Below are 17,347 nucleotides of genomic sequence, written 5' to 3' on the forward strand. Positions count from 1 at the left end.
TTGCTGGGGAACTACTTTGTGCACTTGCAGGAGGATGAGCTCAATTACTTAATAAACCTGTTCAGTCTGTCCTCCCAAGAATCTAGAAAGATTTATGTCTGCTTCTGACTGCTACTGACTGACACAGAAAAGCAGAATATCCAAAGAGTAACTCCTAGCAATTTGCTGCTTGAATTTTTTAAATTATGCTCTACAATTAATTTTTTCCAGCCAACTTACATATTCAATTCTTAAGCAATCAGAAAACAGCATAACCACTTCATGAGATAGAGTAAGTGCAGAATAACAAAGGAGAATTAGCTTCAGTTGATATGGTGAAAATCAGTGACTAGAAGTACCTTAAATGGTCAAACTGGGTATGCAGAATTTCATGTCCCATTAATGGAAGGCTTCTTTCTGTCTTTAAAGATGTGGAGACTCTTTATAACTTAAATTTAGGAACACATTTATATAGTCAAAGACAAAGGATTTGGAAACAAGTGAGTATGTTCCTAGGTCTAAACTAGGACATGTCCTGCATGCCTTTTCCCGGATAAGCTGTTTGGAAAAAAAATAATCACAAGTAGGAATAAATCTGAGAAGTTTATAGTTTGGGATATGCACCACGATAAACCAATGGTATTTGGTTACTACTGGATTTTGTCTGTTATATAAATATGTATGTTCTCTCCAGATAATGAACAGTACAAAGAGACACTTTTAGGATAGACTCCACAGGGAACAAATCTATATGATCATCCTGTTCTTCAACTACTTTTGGAGTGAGTTTCAACCAAATTTGGTAGGAAGTCAATAGGACAGTAAGTTCCCACCACTTTTTCAGAAAATTAGTATCTTGAGGATAGACATTAATCCAAACTCCAGACAGACAGAAAGGCAGGCAGAACTTGCTATACATGTTGAGACAGCAGCATTCTACTTGGCCAGGGAGCAGCATGTTCTCAACCAGCTTTAGTTTATCACAGCACACACCAAACATCACCTAGTACAAGTGCTGTAGAAGCACAGAGGAAAGGATACTGTATAAATGCAGAACAAACCTGTGATTCCTGTCTGAAAGGATAGAGAATCTCTAAATCTCTAGAACTATGACTCTCCTTTAGGTCAGTGTCATGTTTTAACTAGCACACAAGCTTCCTATAAAAAAAAAATTACATAGGAATATATATCTTTAAATATGTTTCCTCTTTTTGGTCCACACAATGACAAATGTCAAGATAATGATAAGCTTCATGTATCAAAAATCACAAACGTAACTGGGTACCAAGATAAGTTGCTTACAGAACAGAATCTCCAACACAGACAAAATTATACAAAAAACTATCCTTTAGCTGATAATTGAGTTGCTTTTGTTTTCCTGAATGAAGAGATTGGATTCATTTTGGGTTGCCTTCTTCCAGTGTCTAACCTAGTGGATACAATGGTATGGAGATCTCAGATACTGGGCATAGGCTTTATGGGGGAAACGTAACATAGTTAAATAGACGGGCTGGATTGTTCAAACACAGCAATTCTGTTATCAGTGACAGCTCTGCACTCCACAGGAAGTGAAGAAGAAATTAATCTCTCTTCACAAATGCTGTCCCCCTGGTTTGTTTTATTTACCAGCTGTTTGCAATGATGCAATCAGATTGTAAAGCAGAATATTTCTACACTATACTATGGAGGATTTGCTATTTAAGTGGGCTTGGCAGACTTGCAGCACAGATAACGACATAAAGCTCTATTAATGTAGATGGTGCATGTGGGCCACCTATCCCACAGGTGAATTTTATTCTGGCTATACTTAGGAATCTCCTGAAAAGAAACTATATTTTTATGTAATTAAAATAAAGTTGCAAATTGTGCACATACAAAAGCATATGAAATTTCACAAGCAATTTTAACTTTTGCCTTTTTAAACCTTTTTAGTACTTCATTTTGCAATATTAACATTCTCTTTTTTATATCTGAATATAAATTATTTCTGCCCGAAGGCAAACCAATTGGGGAAATTCTGCTTAAATGTGCATATTTCCTCTGCATAGATACTCATGAATTTATGCTGAGTTTCTCTCAATTATTTATACATTACAGTTTTCAATTAAAAAGCACTTGCCATAAACAATTCAAAATACAAAATCAACAATTTCTCAGTAAGAATGGATTCTTAGTAAGAATTTCTTGACTAAGAACAATAAAATAAACAGTTTAGACTTTTTATGTTACAAAACCAAAAGATGTCATGAACCAGTTGTTGTTTGGCAAATATATTCAGTAATTAATTGCTAAGCTTCATAATTCAAAGCTATCCTGTGCAACTTGTTTCAGGTGCAACCACTTTAGCAGGGCAGTTGGGCTAGGTGATCTTCAGAGGTTCCTTCCAATCCAGCCATTCTGTGATTAAACACATCACTTAAACACAACCAGAACCTTTCCATCAATTTCTGCAATGCCTTGATAAAAACCTCAATTTCAAACGATGGCGAAGTGACAGGGAAAATCCTATACCTCAGTCTCAACTGATTGTTAAAATCTGCCAGAATCCTGTGATGGTTTTTTTCCCTAACAAATTAATTACACTTATAAGTCCCTCCCATTCAGTAGGTCTTTCAACCAGAAAAGTTTCTATCAAATTCCAACACATGAAACAGATCATATTTTATCCATGATTCTAGATAGATAAAACAATTACACCTTTTCAAGTAAATCAGGTGCAATTAATTAATATTTTTGGGGTAGGTGCAAAGTGATCAACTCTGGCATAACATTGCTCTGTTTGAAAGCAATCAGACCTTAACATTGCTTATAATCAAGGCAGAGCTGGATTAGGTCAGAACACTTATAAACCCTTCATTAATTTGTAGAATATGGCAGATTTTTGAAATGTCTAAGTTATTTTAGAAAGGACTAAAGGAATTCCTTATTGAGGTCTTGTAAGGCTTGCAATCTAAAAAACACACACACAGACAAAACTGGGTTTCTGGATTAGGTGTACATTGTGGAAATCAGCTCTGAGATTCCCAACATTGCTTTGCACTTGCTCCCTTTCTCTCACCAGTTCTGCCTGGCTTTAATCTTTTCAGCCTGTAAAGACTTCAGATAAAGTATTACCTCCACTTTTGTTGATCTTTATGTGCTAGCAGAATATAAATCTGATGACTAATTCAAAGTCACCACTGCCTTGAGAATAATGGCATAATTTCCACACATCTTACAGCTCTCACCCAGGGGAGATCCAGGTTCTGGCGTGGCACTGATACACATTTGTAATTAATTGTGAAAGTTTTATTAATTGGACTCTGTTTTGATACTTATATGCTTTCTCAAACAGTTATTTAAAGGTATCCAGAAACATTCCCAAGCACTGCAACTGACAACTACCCTAATTTCAGATGTCTGGTTGTGCTATGCTTTTGAATAGTATAGAAATTTATCTGGTTTTGAAGCAAAGAGTTCCTACAAGTACAAACTCCTTTTTTTCCCCCAGACTTCTCTTTTTGTTCATATAAGTTACCTTAAACTTTGGGATGCATCTATTTAAGGTGAGACCACTTCATGCATGATAGGTGGTAAGCATTTAGTACTAAACAGAAAGCACTCAAATATTGCAATGATGTACGAAAAATACTAGACATCATGTTTTTCAGTGGACTCCAACTGTTTCTTCTGCAAGATACAACAGTGTAAGCCTCAAGTTCACAATTAACCAGCAGAAAGCACAGTAATATAATCTATCATAAACTATGATTATAAATCTTACCCTCTGATATGCAGAACATTAAAAACATTTATAATGACTGACATTACTTCTGAGAATGCACTGAAAGCACAGGAAGAAAAGTATTTTTTTAGAACTCACATTTCTTAAGACAGATTCTATCATAAAGCCTGTGCTTACCAGGACAACAAGTAATTCTAGTTTTAAAGTGAGAAAAATGTGTTAAGTTATTGCATTTTCAGTGTCTGTAAAGTGACACCAGCACATTAAAGAGCTATATAGAGAATAAGTAATAAATGAGTAACTAAAGTAAAATAATGAGTAACTAAAGTAAAATAATGACTTATTATCAGTCCTCTGAGGAAAGACAAACTAGGGGATTGCACATCTAATTGAACAGTATCAAAATCTGAACACTCCTACAATAATCAGTGAATGCTTCATACCTTATTTTACAGGCAGAGTATTATTTTAGGGAAGAGGTTAAAAATCTCACTCGGTGAACAAATGCCATTAAAATCATGTTTGCTCCAAGCAGAACATTCTATTTGTGTCTGTAGCAGGCGACTCACTTATTATTGTTTTCTTTCCCTTACTGGCAGCTACTAATGGCCTGCATCCAAACATCATGACTGAAGTCTACACCACCAACACCTCAAATATTTAGCTCTGAAGATTAATGAACATCAGGTTATATCCAGCCTTTAGGACAGGGACCAGGCTGAAAGTCAAAGAACTTTAAATTTGATTACACAAAAATACCCAGCAAATTCATTGATTTTCTTCCAAGGCAAACAGCAATCTTTACAAGTCCATGTTTAACTTTATACTCCCAAGCAATCAGTCCTAAGCATATACAGACAGCTTCCTTTCCTGAGTAATGAAAAATACACTATTGGATAAGAGAACTGAAAATAACTGGGACCAGATGTTTATATTTATTCCTGTAGATACATTGCCAGAGAAGTGGGAATCTGACTAATTTGGTTCGCAAATTAATTATCAAATTATAAATAACTGAACAAAAAATTATAAAATAGCAGAATAAAAATTCTACTTATAACACCATTAAAACTGATGCAATATTATATAATGCCAACCCAACATCTCCTCTTACACTTTCTCCAATCAGAACTTGCCCTTGAATTAATTTTTCACCCCTGAAAACACAAAATGCATGGAATACATCTGCTGTCCTTTTTTTTCTGTGGTCCCTCAAAGCAAATCCTATGCTTACTCTCTCAGCTTCTTTATTTTTTTTACCTCTCTCTCTGGAAAGAAAATACTTGCAACAGACAGAGCCCACAGATTCAGTGGAGCTTTACCCTGGGCACTGAAAATCCACTTTGCTTTATCTCTCGTTAATAAGGTTAATAAGAAGCTTCTCTTCTACTTCTCTTCTAAAAGTTTCTAATATTCTTCAGCAGGAAAATAAAATTTATGTTCCTCTGATCATCTCAGGCTATTTCATAACTTTACTTATGTGCTTTTTTAATGGGCCTCAAGATATTTAAGTATTCAACAACTTTTGCTTAAGACATCATAAAAGTAGAAAATTTTTTTTTTTTTAGGCAGTGCTTGGGTAACAGCAGTGAGTCACACTCAGTATGAGCCTTTGAAGTTACAACTAGATATAAATGTTTGCTTGTCTGGACCTTCTTAAAATTTTATTTTTTTAGTAACTAAAAGACCAAGTAAAAAGGTTGCAAAAAAATTAAAATCCAGTAATTTTATTCTACTGATAACAGATAACCAACCTAAGCATTTTTCATTCAAAATGAAAATGACTTGGTTGTGACTGGCTGGGCTTTAAGCAATTGCTATCTTATCAACTGGGAAACTGGATGATACCATGTGTAGGAAAAGTAATCCTTCCATTTTACTGCTTGTTGGTACATGCTTAAATTTTAAACCTGAATCCAAGTCTGGGTGCTGCAGGCAAGAAAGATAAGGCAACAGTTCACAGGAAAACAGTGTGGATGACCATCAGTCTGGAAAGATGTGAGGAAATATAAAAAAAAAAGGTGTCATGCGTCAGCTGTAAGAGAACAAGAGGAAAAAAAATCAGACAACAGCCTTTCAATAATAAAAAAAAAAGGCCGCAGACTTTTTGTTTTATGTCCAGGCTCTTGCTGGGAAATGGGGCCATCTTTCAAAACACACCCATTCCACCAGATATTTAATGGAATTAGCCTATTTCCACAAAATATTTCAATTTCTGTCATTTTTTTTTTTTTTTTTAAGAGAAGCCACTTTATACGAGAAACCAGCCACAAGTTGAGTTCAGTGTTGGAATTGTTTCAACCCACAATCAAATTTAGAAACAAAACCATAGTGGCTACAGAAATCACATATTTTAAGCAATAGTTAGGCATGCAGTACACTTACAAATTGGAACTGGAAGATGGGCTTTATTCAATTAATTGAGGCTTACTTATTGCTTGCCCTCCCACATCACTAAAGGATTTTAGGCAAACAGAGGAAAACGCCATTTTTATACTTAGACTGCTATGCACACAAAAACCCCTCTGCCATGAAAGGTAATATGTGCTCTTAAATACAGAAACAAGTTCACCTTGATATAAGAAAGCAATATTGTTTATAGTGAGAACAACTGTTCATTGCAACAGTCTCCCCAGGGATGTGGTAGAGTCCCCATCACTGGAGGTTTTTAAGATGCAATTGACAGGGTGCTAAAATAACCTCATTCGGGCTCCCTTTCCCATGAAAGGCTGGATCAGATGATCTGTCAAGGTCCCTTAGAGCCTGGGCTGTTCTATGATTCTAGTTATTTCTACTAATATCTTCTGATTTCAGAGACTCAAAGTTTAAGGATGCACATGGAGAAAAGGAGCTGGTGGTGAGGTCTAAGTCTGAAGCAAACACCAATGTGACAGTCAGGAACAAAGAAAGAGGGTGTCACTTGTGGTCAAGAGAACCAGAAAGTCATTTTAAAAAGAACAAAAATACAGGATGTTTATCTAAGTGTAAATTGGAAGCAGGATTAGACATTACAGAACTACATGTCCACAGCTCTTTTAATTCAGCCCAGTTTGTGTAACTACAGATGCCATCCAAAGCAGCTTTGTGATGTCAGTGCCTTACCTTCTTCCTCTTTGATGAGGCCCATGTTTAAATATGCTTGTGCTTTTCTCTTCCCGCCATCAATTTCTACTAATTGAGCAGTGTTATAGCTTTGCTCATAAAAGTAGTTACTTAACCATTTGTCCTCAGGGTCATTGAAAAAGCAGGCCAAGCTAAGCTGGTTATCATATGCCTTCTCATAGTGCCCTTTAAAAACAAAAATCAAAATAAAAACATCATATTATCATCAGTGTTCAGAAATTTTGCATATTATAGCAATAATCATAATGAAAATTAAGAGCTATTTATATTTCTGCCATTCAAATGCCATTAAGTTCTGCTATGTGCTCACTCAGAGAAATTGAAGAGGAAGATTATAACCTTACAAATGAGGCACAATTGGAAACATATTTTTGTTCTCATTTCTGTATGCAAAATCAAAAAAACACACAGAACCTGGATAAAACACTGGCTAGTCAAAAGAGAAGTCAGAGTGAGACTGGAGAAGCATTTGTCTGAGCCTCTGGGCCCTGAAAAGGTCCAAGAGCTTTCCAAACCTTGGACCTCTAAGGTAACAACTGTGCTGATGGAGATTAAGAACCAAAAAGAACACTCTGCAAACACAATACATTAATTCATATAGTTTTAAATGTTCAAAATATGACTTACAAGAAAGGCTTTGAGTTTTCATGCATATTCCCATGTTTAGTACCTTAGCACTCTTAGAAATTAAAGACGAACTGAAATTGCACCTATTTCCATAGGATTCCCCCCCTACGCAGTTCACCAAGGAATTTTTCTCAGAACAAATGTGGAAAGCAGTGGAGACTCTAAGTCACAGATTTTCTCCATGGCCTGAAGTTTGGATTCTATTCTTTATCATCTCAGACAACTGAATGAACACACATTATCCCTAAAATTTACAAAAAAACCTGCAAGTCCTAAAGCTAAGTAGCAATACAAAATTATCCACAATTTAAAGTTATAGAATAACAACTTATTTCCCTTGGAAAAGCACCTTTAAAAAAATCCCCACAAGATATCAGCCTGGAATTATTCCAAAACTTTACTAATTTGGAGTAGAAATCTAAAACTTTCCTGACAAATATTATCATACCATTCCTCCCTAAAGTGAATTTGAAGTATCTATTTCTTATATGATGCTGAAAAATCTATGAGATAATAAAGCAGAGCATGAACCTATATGTTTCATGGCTAATATAAATTAATTTTCTGTGCAAACTCTACTCCTGCCACATGTGAAATTGAGTAATTAGCTAAAATTCCATTGCAGTTTTGGTGGGCTACTTAGTGTGTTTGTGGCTGTTAAATGAATGTGAGCCAAACAGCCAGCTCTAAAAGGAATTTCCACATATTTGGATAAAGAAGGAGTTAAGAAGCACAGGTCTGGCAGCAGGTAAGAGACTTTTCGGTTAAGCTGGATGTGTGAACAGAACTGCTTTGTTTTCAGGAGCTCTGCAATTTGTAAGCTTCACTCAAAAAGAGTGAAAATGGACAAAAGAAAAACCCCTCTTAATTCTGGGTATGGAGCACCACAGAGAAATCAACTAGGAAAAAATCAATCTTTTCAGCATAGGCAAGATCTCAAAGTCCAGATCTTTCCCAAGTGTTTTAAAACTATGATAACCATATCAAAACACTTCAATCGAAAGATGCAGGTAAATTCTCTTCTGTTATCTACAAGAAGAATTGGGGGAAATTCAACTTCCAAAAGGATGAGCTTAATGACTCTAAATTGCACCACCTATGCAAGTCACTTGCACTATTTGGGACACACAGCAACAATTACTTGAACAAGTACTTTAAATTAATCACTAAACCACACGAGGGATTTGTCAGCCTCATCTCTAGTATGTTCTGTCTCAAAATTACAAATTACATATGATCTAATTGAAGAAATGGAAATATCTCATTCTCTCTGTTGTCATGACTGTTATTTGACTTCAGAATATCTTGATAAAGTTCTTTAGTGTGTTGCACAACACAGCAAGGACTTTATTCTTTTGAGAAAAAGGGCTACCACCTAATCATGTCTGCAGTCTTCAAGATGTTCATCTACTACTTGTTTCTCCTCCTTTTTTCTCCTACTTGGTCATTTCAGAGAACATTGTCTAAATTCTTCCTGCTTAAAGTTTTTTAAAATCAAACCGAAATTTTCCTCATTCTTCAACACTCTTTATCTTTTGATTTAAAAATTAATTCCTCTAGTGGTAAACAATACTTTTTTAATTGCCTATGTTATTTTATTTATTATTTTGCTTTCTTATTTGTTTTCTCAGAATTTTGCCTTCCATGAAGTTCTAACCTCAGATTTCTACCTTTCTAACAATTCTCATTAAAATATATAAAATTATGATTTTGAAACAATGTGTGTTATATACATTTCTATTTCTAGTATTTTAAAAGAGATAACATCGCTTCCAAGAAATAAGCGATTCACAGTCTCTTTAAAAATCACCAAAAAAGAAATAGCTCAGAAATTACATTTAGATTATCATCTCATCATTTGCATCTAAGATTTTAAACCAAAATTTCAGCTTAAGTTTCAAAATTCAGCTTTGAGAGGAATAATTATCAATATACAAATTTTGTGTATTCCTAATCTGAATATTCTTCATGGCTGTGAGTTTTCATGCCTTTTGTTTCTCCTCAGGACTGAAAAATCACCTCTTGGGTACCTCTTTTTCAGAATATGCTGGAGTCTACATCGTATAAAACATATTTATACATTAGAAATTATGACTATTTTGGTAAAATAGCCTCATAAAAATATCTTCAAATGATTCTGGAATGGAAATAACAAAACTGGGCTGGGTTTAATATACGTATATTTACCATGTGCATGCACACACACACATATACATATATGCCTGCATATGTATATAACATACATTTATAAATCTGTACAACATCATTATCTATCACACATATCAACATTATACTAAATCTGAGACACTGCACTGTACCAGCTACTGAGAAGAAAATGAATTCTATCCTAGCCAAAACCAGGCCAACACACAAAGATAAAGTCAAGGCCCAGTTGGGATTCACCCAAACTAACCAATTTAGATATGGATAGGATTTACCTAAGATTCCTTTCCTCTCAGTGAAGAAAAGCAGATACTTCTTGGCAAAGATTTCTCTCATTCTGACTTGAACAATGCTTGCAGCACAAGGGAATGCTCTTAGAGATTAACTCAGAAGTAGAGGCAGAGCTTCCCGTGATTACAAGCACACAACCACATGAGCAGTGAAATACAAAACCTAATTATAACCACTAACATACAGATAACACACATTACATACAGATCACAGCTAAGTGAAAATGAACTGAAAGATAACAGAGGATGCATACAAATAGTTGCAATATGCCAAAAAGAGAAGAGATAATTGGATCATCATCGGATACAGACACACTGGATACAGATTTGCTCCTCTGAAATCTTTGCTACAAAGTATCAGGACACTTAAGTGACATAAAATTATGCAAATAACTTCAGGTAGTGCCCTACAAATCCCAAGGGATGGAAGTGACCTGAGGCAGACTCCAGCTACTGCCAGGGTTTTGATTGAATGAACTTTAATGTGACCCTGCGATGATGATCCTGCCGGTGCATAACAATGAGAAGTGCACAAAGACAACCCCGTCTCTGGCATTGTCTTGGACGGTGGCTGACCGGACACGCAGGCCATAAAACAAACTCCCAAACCTCAGACTTTTACAAGTCATTTAGATTTGGATCCAAAGTCTGAGTTACTGATCAAGAAGTTAATCAACGTTATTCTGACAGTGGCAAAGCTAGTGTGTCAGACTTAGTGAAAGTGAACATTTACATCCCAGGAGAGGAATATAGGAATAGGTAAATACTCTCTTCTATAAAATCTCCAAGTAGTTAAGATATTAAAACTTCCAAGTCTCTGATTTTGTAGACTAAGTTCCCTACAACTGATTATAAAACACATGTAGACAAGTCATCTTTAGGTATCTGTTGATCAAAAAAATGAGAAACAACTCCCTAATAGAGTGTTTATATACAAAAGGAGAGTTGGCCTATCAAACCTTCCTGAGATCTTTCTGTTAAACAGAGATTTAAAAAAACCCCAAAAAACCTCAACTTGAGCTTAAACATTAAACCCCATATATTAAACACACAGGGTATTCCCTGCTGAGTATCAGGATCTCTTTAGGTGCCCCTCAGCTGCCAAGTAGCATCTCCTCTCATGCCCAAGCTATAGACTCTGATCAGCCCACTGAACAATACCTTTGTTCCTGGGCTCTTCTCAAGAACTGCTCCCTTGGCAAGCAAGGCTGTGCATGGAACAGAGGATCACTCAAATCCATATCTGCATGTTTGCTGTGCTCAGCTAGAAAACTACTAAGTAGTGCAATGCAAGGGGTAGTGAGGTGCAGTTTGAGAACCCCAACAGGGCTAAAATGAGTGAAAAGAAACACACAGAAAGTCAGCAAGCCATCCTAGTGTGACTCAAGTACAACTTGCTGCTGTATCTCTATGATCTCCTTTGTGACAGGATGCAGTGGAAGAAAGGAAAAGGAGTACAGAAATGGTCTTTAGAGAACAGATGGAAACATCAGGAAGAGATCTTGGCTTGGTGTTTCCTTTGAAGAATAAAAGAGGCAGGTGTTCCATTTTCCATTAACAAGAACTTGCACTGATTTTTAAACTACAGGTATCAGAAAGAAATTTTTCAACATCCAGCTACGACTCAGTATTTCACACTCAAAAAGCCACCAGTCAGTTCTTTGTTCCTACCAGACAAAGGCAATGGAAACTTTTCAACAGGTGTTAACGCTCATCTTCCAGTTAGCTGTTTAAAGTGTGTATGACTGGATTATAACTGACCCTTCATTCTTGAAGGCACATAAAGGTGTGGCCTAAGATCAATTAAGTCACTAGGAGTAATTTTTTTATGTCAGAATGAGACACAGTGCTGGAAGACTAATTTTTTCTTTTGCCAGAAAGAAAAATCAGTGACTTAGTAGCAAGACAGCTGATGCTGTCAAGAATTCACACAGAGAAAGATCTAGGATGGAAGATGTTGGACCAAGAAGAAGCACAAACTGCTGTTGAATATGGTGCTGCAATCAGTTATTTCCACCTAGATCTATACATGGCAAAGGATCAGTCCCTTTTGCTTGCTCAGAAAAAGGATGCCTCTATAGCTATAGGTAGAAGACTCCTCCATCACTCCTTTTTCCAGAGAGTTTATTCATAAATGGATAAACTTTTTGCCTGAATGTTTAGCTGTAAGTACACAAATGAAGAAAGTGAAAATGTGAATCATGAGCATGATGACACCAAGTTTCAGGCAGAGGCTGTTTCCTAGAGTGTAGACAGAGCACACCACTCCCAACACTGCCAGGTACACAAAGGGAAAATCCTTCATCAATGCACAGTCTATAAAAAAAAATGCTAAGGAAATGGTCAGGGTATAATTTTACTGGGTAAAGGATAAAACCAGCTAATGATAATTATATGAGGTAATTAACTGGTAATCTGGAATGCTAAAAGGGAACTCCAAGCTATTGCAACAAAAACATACTACAGAAATTTTCTAAGAAGTGCTGCTTCTGTTGAAGTCAATGGTAGTTCTACAAGTGGCTGTATTCTGAGATAGCTGGGTTTCTTTCCTGGACAGAATCACTTCAACATTTTGTAAGATAACTACAAAAATAATAAAATCCTCCACTGGTCTTCAGCAACTGCTGCATTTTTTCCTATGATAAAACATTAAATAGGCAGTGACAAACCTGCTTAGAAAATAAAACAGTGTTCCCTTGCCCAGCCCCTCAAAAGCAAACAAAACTATGCTTCATCCAAGCAAATATTAAAAGAGGGTTTGTTATACTTTTTTTCTTTTAATGCATAACTTTTTCCATATTTTTTTCTCAAAATAGCATGGGCAATATGGTTATTGCAATGTTTCTAGCCCAAGCCTAAGGCATAAGTGTGAAACCTTACAGAAAAGCTTTCTACTGTAAAATGCTAAACTCTGCTTTCAACCTTGAGTATACTGGACAAAGATTTTCCAGCTCATGCACATCAAATACTCATGCTTTCTTCATATACTTTAAGAAAAGGCATCTTTTACAACAAAAACTAATGATAATTCATACTGTCAAAAATTTTTTCTACACTGAAATGAGGGAAAGAAAGCCAAGTTGTCACTTCTTTCTAATTGTGTGTGCCTGGTACTGTCTAGAACAAGGATCAGCAGCGTGCAGCATGGACACAGATTCAGCATTTAGCACACACCGCAGCACAAAGGTTGAGTGGGGTCAGGAACCAGGAGCAGGTGGAATCTCAGAAAGGCAGCAGCTCCCAGGTTTTAACTCACAGTTTTCAGCAGCTGCTCCAGTAATCAGCTAATAAGCAGTGCCTGACCCTTCTGAAGGCGTGGTCATATCCAAGGATTCCATCATCTGGCTTTGGCACAGTGATCTGCCACTACAGTGCCGAGTGCCCAACACATGTTGCAGCCACTGAACTGTGGCACTTCCCCTGGTTTTGCATTCCTGCTCTGGCAAAGCAGAGTTAACAGCTGGGACATCTCTTCCTTTAATTGTTCTGGAGCTGGAACTTGCTTTGCATTCCTTTTAACATCTACATGCAAACCAGCTCAGTCTATACTGATAGAGTACTATCAGTACTGATAAATACAAAATATAGCTTGCCTTTTGAAGGAAACACCAGTATTTCTATATATGTGCCAAGAAATCACTGTACACATCAAATGCTGAGCTGTGCAGATCCATTACTCTGGCATTTATCCTGCATTCTTCTGTAAAAAGCCCTACAACTATACATATTTAAACAGCTCAACTACCTCCTTATTTTTTCCCCTAAGCTCCTGAAACTAGAACTAGTAAAAAAAGAGGTTAGTCCAGGGCAAAGGAACATCAAAGAATAATTAAAACTCCCTCAATTCTCAATTTTGAAGTCAGAAACATTTACTTTACTTGTATAAAGAAGGCAAGATAAAAATATAGTCAAGCATTGCCAATATTTCTGCCAGCACCTTTAGAATTATGCTGAATTCGGGGCAAAATAACTCCAACAGTCATTTTCCTGAGAAGCTGCAAGGATTAAAGTTCCCTCTCTATTTTTTAAATACTTGGGATATATTAAAATGCAACAAAAATGAGTTTAAGTTGGCCAGAAAAGCTGTTTTCTTTACACACAGTAAAGTACTGGCAATAGGCAATTAAAAAAAAAAAGACAACTCTTGTATAATTTGAAGTTCAACCAAAGTATTCTATTAAAAATGAAAACAGAGAGAACCTTTACTGGTGTGTGTAAAGGTAATCAGTTGGTACAGTGTAATGCTGGTAAACAAAATGTTACTATTTTCAAACCCAGAAGTCAAGAAAGTAATTGCTCTTTGATATCAGCCCGCATTGTGGTGGATGGCTCTGATTCAGTTCCAGCCAATAATTTATATCCAGCATTGTACAGTCCTAGAGCTATAGACTGCAAAAACCATTCCAATATTAACATTTTCCACCAATAAATATGAAAACTGAATGTGTACATAGCTTGCTCTGTACACTATGGTAAGTACCAAAAAACTCTAAAATTAGAAGTTCTAAGTTATAGTCAAAATTAAGACAGTAATACCCTATGATCTAAAAATAAGAGATGAGAAAAATTAAATAACAAATAAGAAAATTATTTACTGACAAAGTAAGTGTTTTGTTTTCCACATACCACTCCAGGTTCAAACCCCAACATTTTGGAATGCTTCAATTAATCAAAAAACTTACAAGTAATGATTTTTTATAGTCATCATTTTTAGCTACTATCTCTTTTTCAGCACAATTGTTACCTGAGATAGGTAAAATTTCAGCCAACCTAATATTAGCAACATCCACCACGCTATGAAACTCTCACCATTTGTTGACCCAAATATTACATTCACCCTTTTAAACTTGAACTGTGCAGCTGAAGAGCAAATGCAGGTCAGCTGCTGTTGTGGCTGTAAGTTCTAGCTGAGGTGAACTGTTGAATGATTCTTAAGTGGTGTCAACTGGAGTCGTCAGGAGATCATAAGGCAGAGCCCCCAGCAATTTGATTAGAATCAGAGAGTAACCGGATTAGCAGAACTACTGAATTAGTGTTTGATGAGCTGCACAATTCATGTGAATCTTCACAGCACTGCTGGCTCTCAGACTTGCAACAGGAACTACCATCCACTCCTTCATGTGCCAGGCAACTCAAACCTCATTTTATACAAACAAGACATTTGTGCAAAGATCTGCATTGAAACGGGTGAAAAAAATCAAAACAAACTATGCCCTGATCTAGCAATTCAGTAACAACGCCTGCCAACCCTTAAGTCCTCTTTATTTTTTCCTTCTTTCATTTTAATCAACAGGCAAAGTTGGGAGATAGTCTCTCTTAGAGGCAAGGTGCAATCAGGCAGCTGGTGGTGGTACCCTGTCTCTGGGAGAGGTGAAAGACTTACAGAGCCCAGCACACAAGGAATGCCAGGTTCAGTGAGAGAAGGGGAGGAACTACACATTTGGCAATGCCTTGCCTCTCTGGGAGCATGTTTGCCACCTCTGTTGTCACACAGCAGCCTGTAACACTGGAAAATATCATGCACTGAGGGCAGGCAAACTGTTCTCCTCAAGTGGCCCACTGAGATAAGCCATGTCTAGTACTTTTTGACCTTCAGATATTAGCAGAATGCTTCTGCCAGGCCAGTCCAAGCCCCAAACTTCTCTCCCATATTGTGCAAGATACAGGGGTGCCAATTCAGGTTTTAGTCATACTCCAGGCAAAGCTAAAGATTCCTTCCAATTATGGCTGGCTGGACTTCCTGTCAAGAATCACAGTGAATTACATAAAGAAACAGAACTTTTGGCTTTCATGGCAAGCATCAAATAAACATTTAAAATTAACATTTTTTGAAGTGCCAAAAGGGTTTGTTTTACAGTTCCTTTTTTTGAAATGAAGTTGCCTGTTTCTAAATTTCAGTCAAAAAGCTTAGATTCCAAATTCACAAGCTTAACTGCAGGTTTTCATATTTGTAATGATCAAAATGCATCTTGAAACAAGATAACTACACTGATATCGACTCAGCTATGAAACAAGATTGCAGGTAGAGCTTTGTCTGCCTCCATCCCTGCAATTATTCCAATGGAGAAAGATGGAGTAAGTTATGTTACTATTTATAGTAAAAGAAAATGATAAATATGAATGCTTAGTAAATAGTAGGCAATAGAGAAAATACAGTAATTTGGAGTTATGTCTTCACTAATATCTAGTAATTCACAGGTGGCATGTTACATCTGTGTGCTGTATTTCATTTGACATGTTCACAATCCTTTTTAAGTCAGTCACAAATCCAAACACATTTAGCAGTGTATTTAATAAAAACAGATTTATAAAACTATTACTGTGTAAAACAGCATTTCACCTATTAAATTTTTCTAATAAAAAACAAGCTACTCAAATCAATAGAGGAAGAAAAACAATAAATAATGAAACAATGAGAAAATAATTGAGATGTTATCAAAGCTATAAATACATCAAACATTTCTGATGTTATCAAAATGCACTCTACATGTTTTTTTCCTTTTTTTCCCCTTCCTTCAGAAAACCTCTCCTGATATCTGCAGCTCCTAATCATTTATTCTATAAATACAGCTCAGTTGACTAAGGCTGCAATGTGCTAAGATGCAGTAGCGTTTCAAATTCATACATGAAACAATTTGGAAGCTTCCCCCAGGCACTGGCGGCTGCGGCTCCCGCTGCTCCGCTACCCACAATCCCCCCATTTACCTGCTCGCTGGGCTGCCTCAGCCCCGGTCAGGAAGTGGTAAAGCTGATCCAGCTTATCAGGCTGCTCCTCCAGGGACTTCTCATGCCATATGGCTGACCCAGGCCCTGCAGCCTCCCTGAAGGCATTCCACTTCTGGATCAGAGTGAGGAGCTCAGTGAAGGACTTGTGATAACCCCGGCGCAGCATGTCTATGCAGATGTTCTTCTTGTATGAATTCCTGTAACTGGGAATAAGAAAGGGAGATTTTAAGCCTTTAAACCTGTATTCTTTTCTCCACCTTACCAAATAAGTGCAGATAACTAATACAGCTTTCAGGAAGAGACCTCTGCAGTTCAGCAGCACGGAGTGGGTATTATTTCCCCCACTCAAAAAGAGATCTGGTAAAATCTGCTTGCAAATGCCATACCCTAGGGAAGCAAACATGGCAATGATCAATAAATACCAATATATACATTGAAAACACGGTCAAAAATACACTGGTATGCTTTAGCTGGTATTTGGTAGAAAAGGCTGACTGATGGATACTCCCCCCTCATGTTTACATTAGTCCATGAAAACACAATGAACCTTAGTTTGCTTTAAGACAGTGCACAGGGAAAATTGAGGATCATGTCAAAACAACATATATGTTGTTATATATAACATTGTTATTATATGTTATATATATATTGCTATATGTTATATGTGTATATTTATATATATCTACATTAAATACTTTTGCTGTAGGACAGGATG

The 17,347-nt window shown here is 36.6% G+C and overlaps 1 protein-coding gene across 8 annotated transcripts in view; it reads right to left on the reverse strand.

Moving 5' to 3' along the window:
• The window catches only part of TTC29 (tetratricopeptide repeat domain 29), a 192,000-nt gene that overhangs the window by 84,875 nt on the left and 89,778 nt on the right, over positions 1-17,347 (reverse strand). For 7 of the 8 annotated variants that reach the window (XM_053940815.1, XM_053940812.1, XM_053940819.1 and 4 more), the window contains 2 exons: positions 16,612-16,835; positions 6,806-6,991 (listed from right to left, as the gene is read on the reverse strand). In XM_053940815.1, coding sequence (XP_053796790.1) covers positions 6,806-6,991; positions 16,612-16,835 — 410 coding nt within the window. The remainder of the gene's footprint in view (positions 1-6,805; positions 6,992-16,611; positions 16,836-17,347) is intronic. The other variant, XM_053940820.1, reaches the window with a different exon arrangement.

This window comes from Vidua chalybeata, chromosome 4, assembly GCF_026979565.1.
Source record: "Vidua chalybeata isolate OUT-0048 chromosome 4, bVidCha1 merged haplotype, whole genome shotgun sequence".
NCBI lineage: Eukaryota > Metazoa > Chordata > Aves > Passeriformes > Viduidae > Vidua > Vidua chalybeata.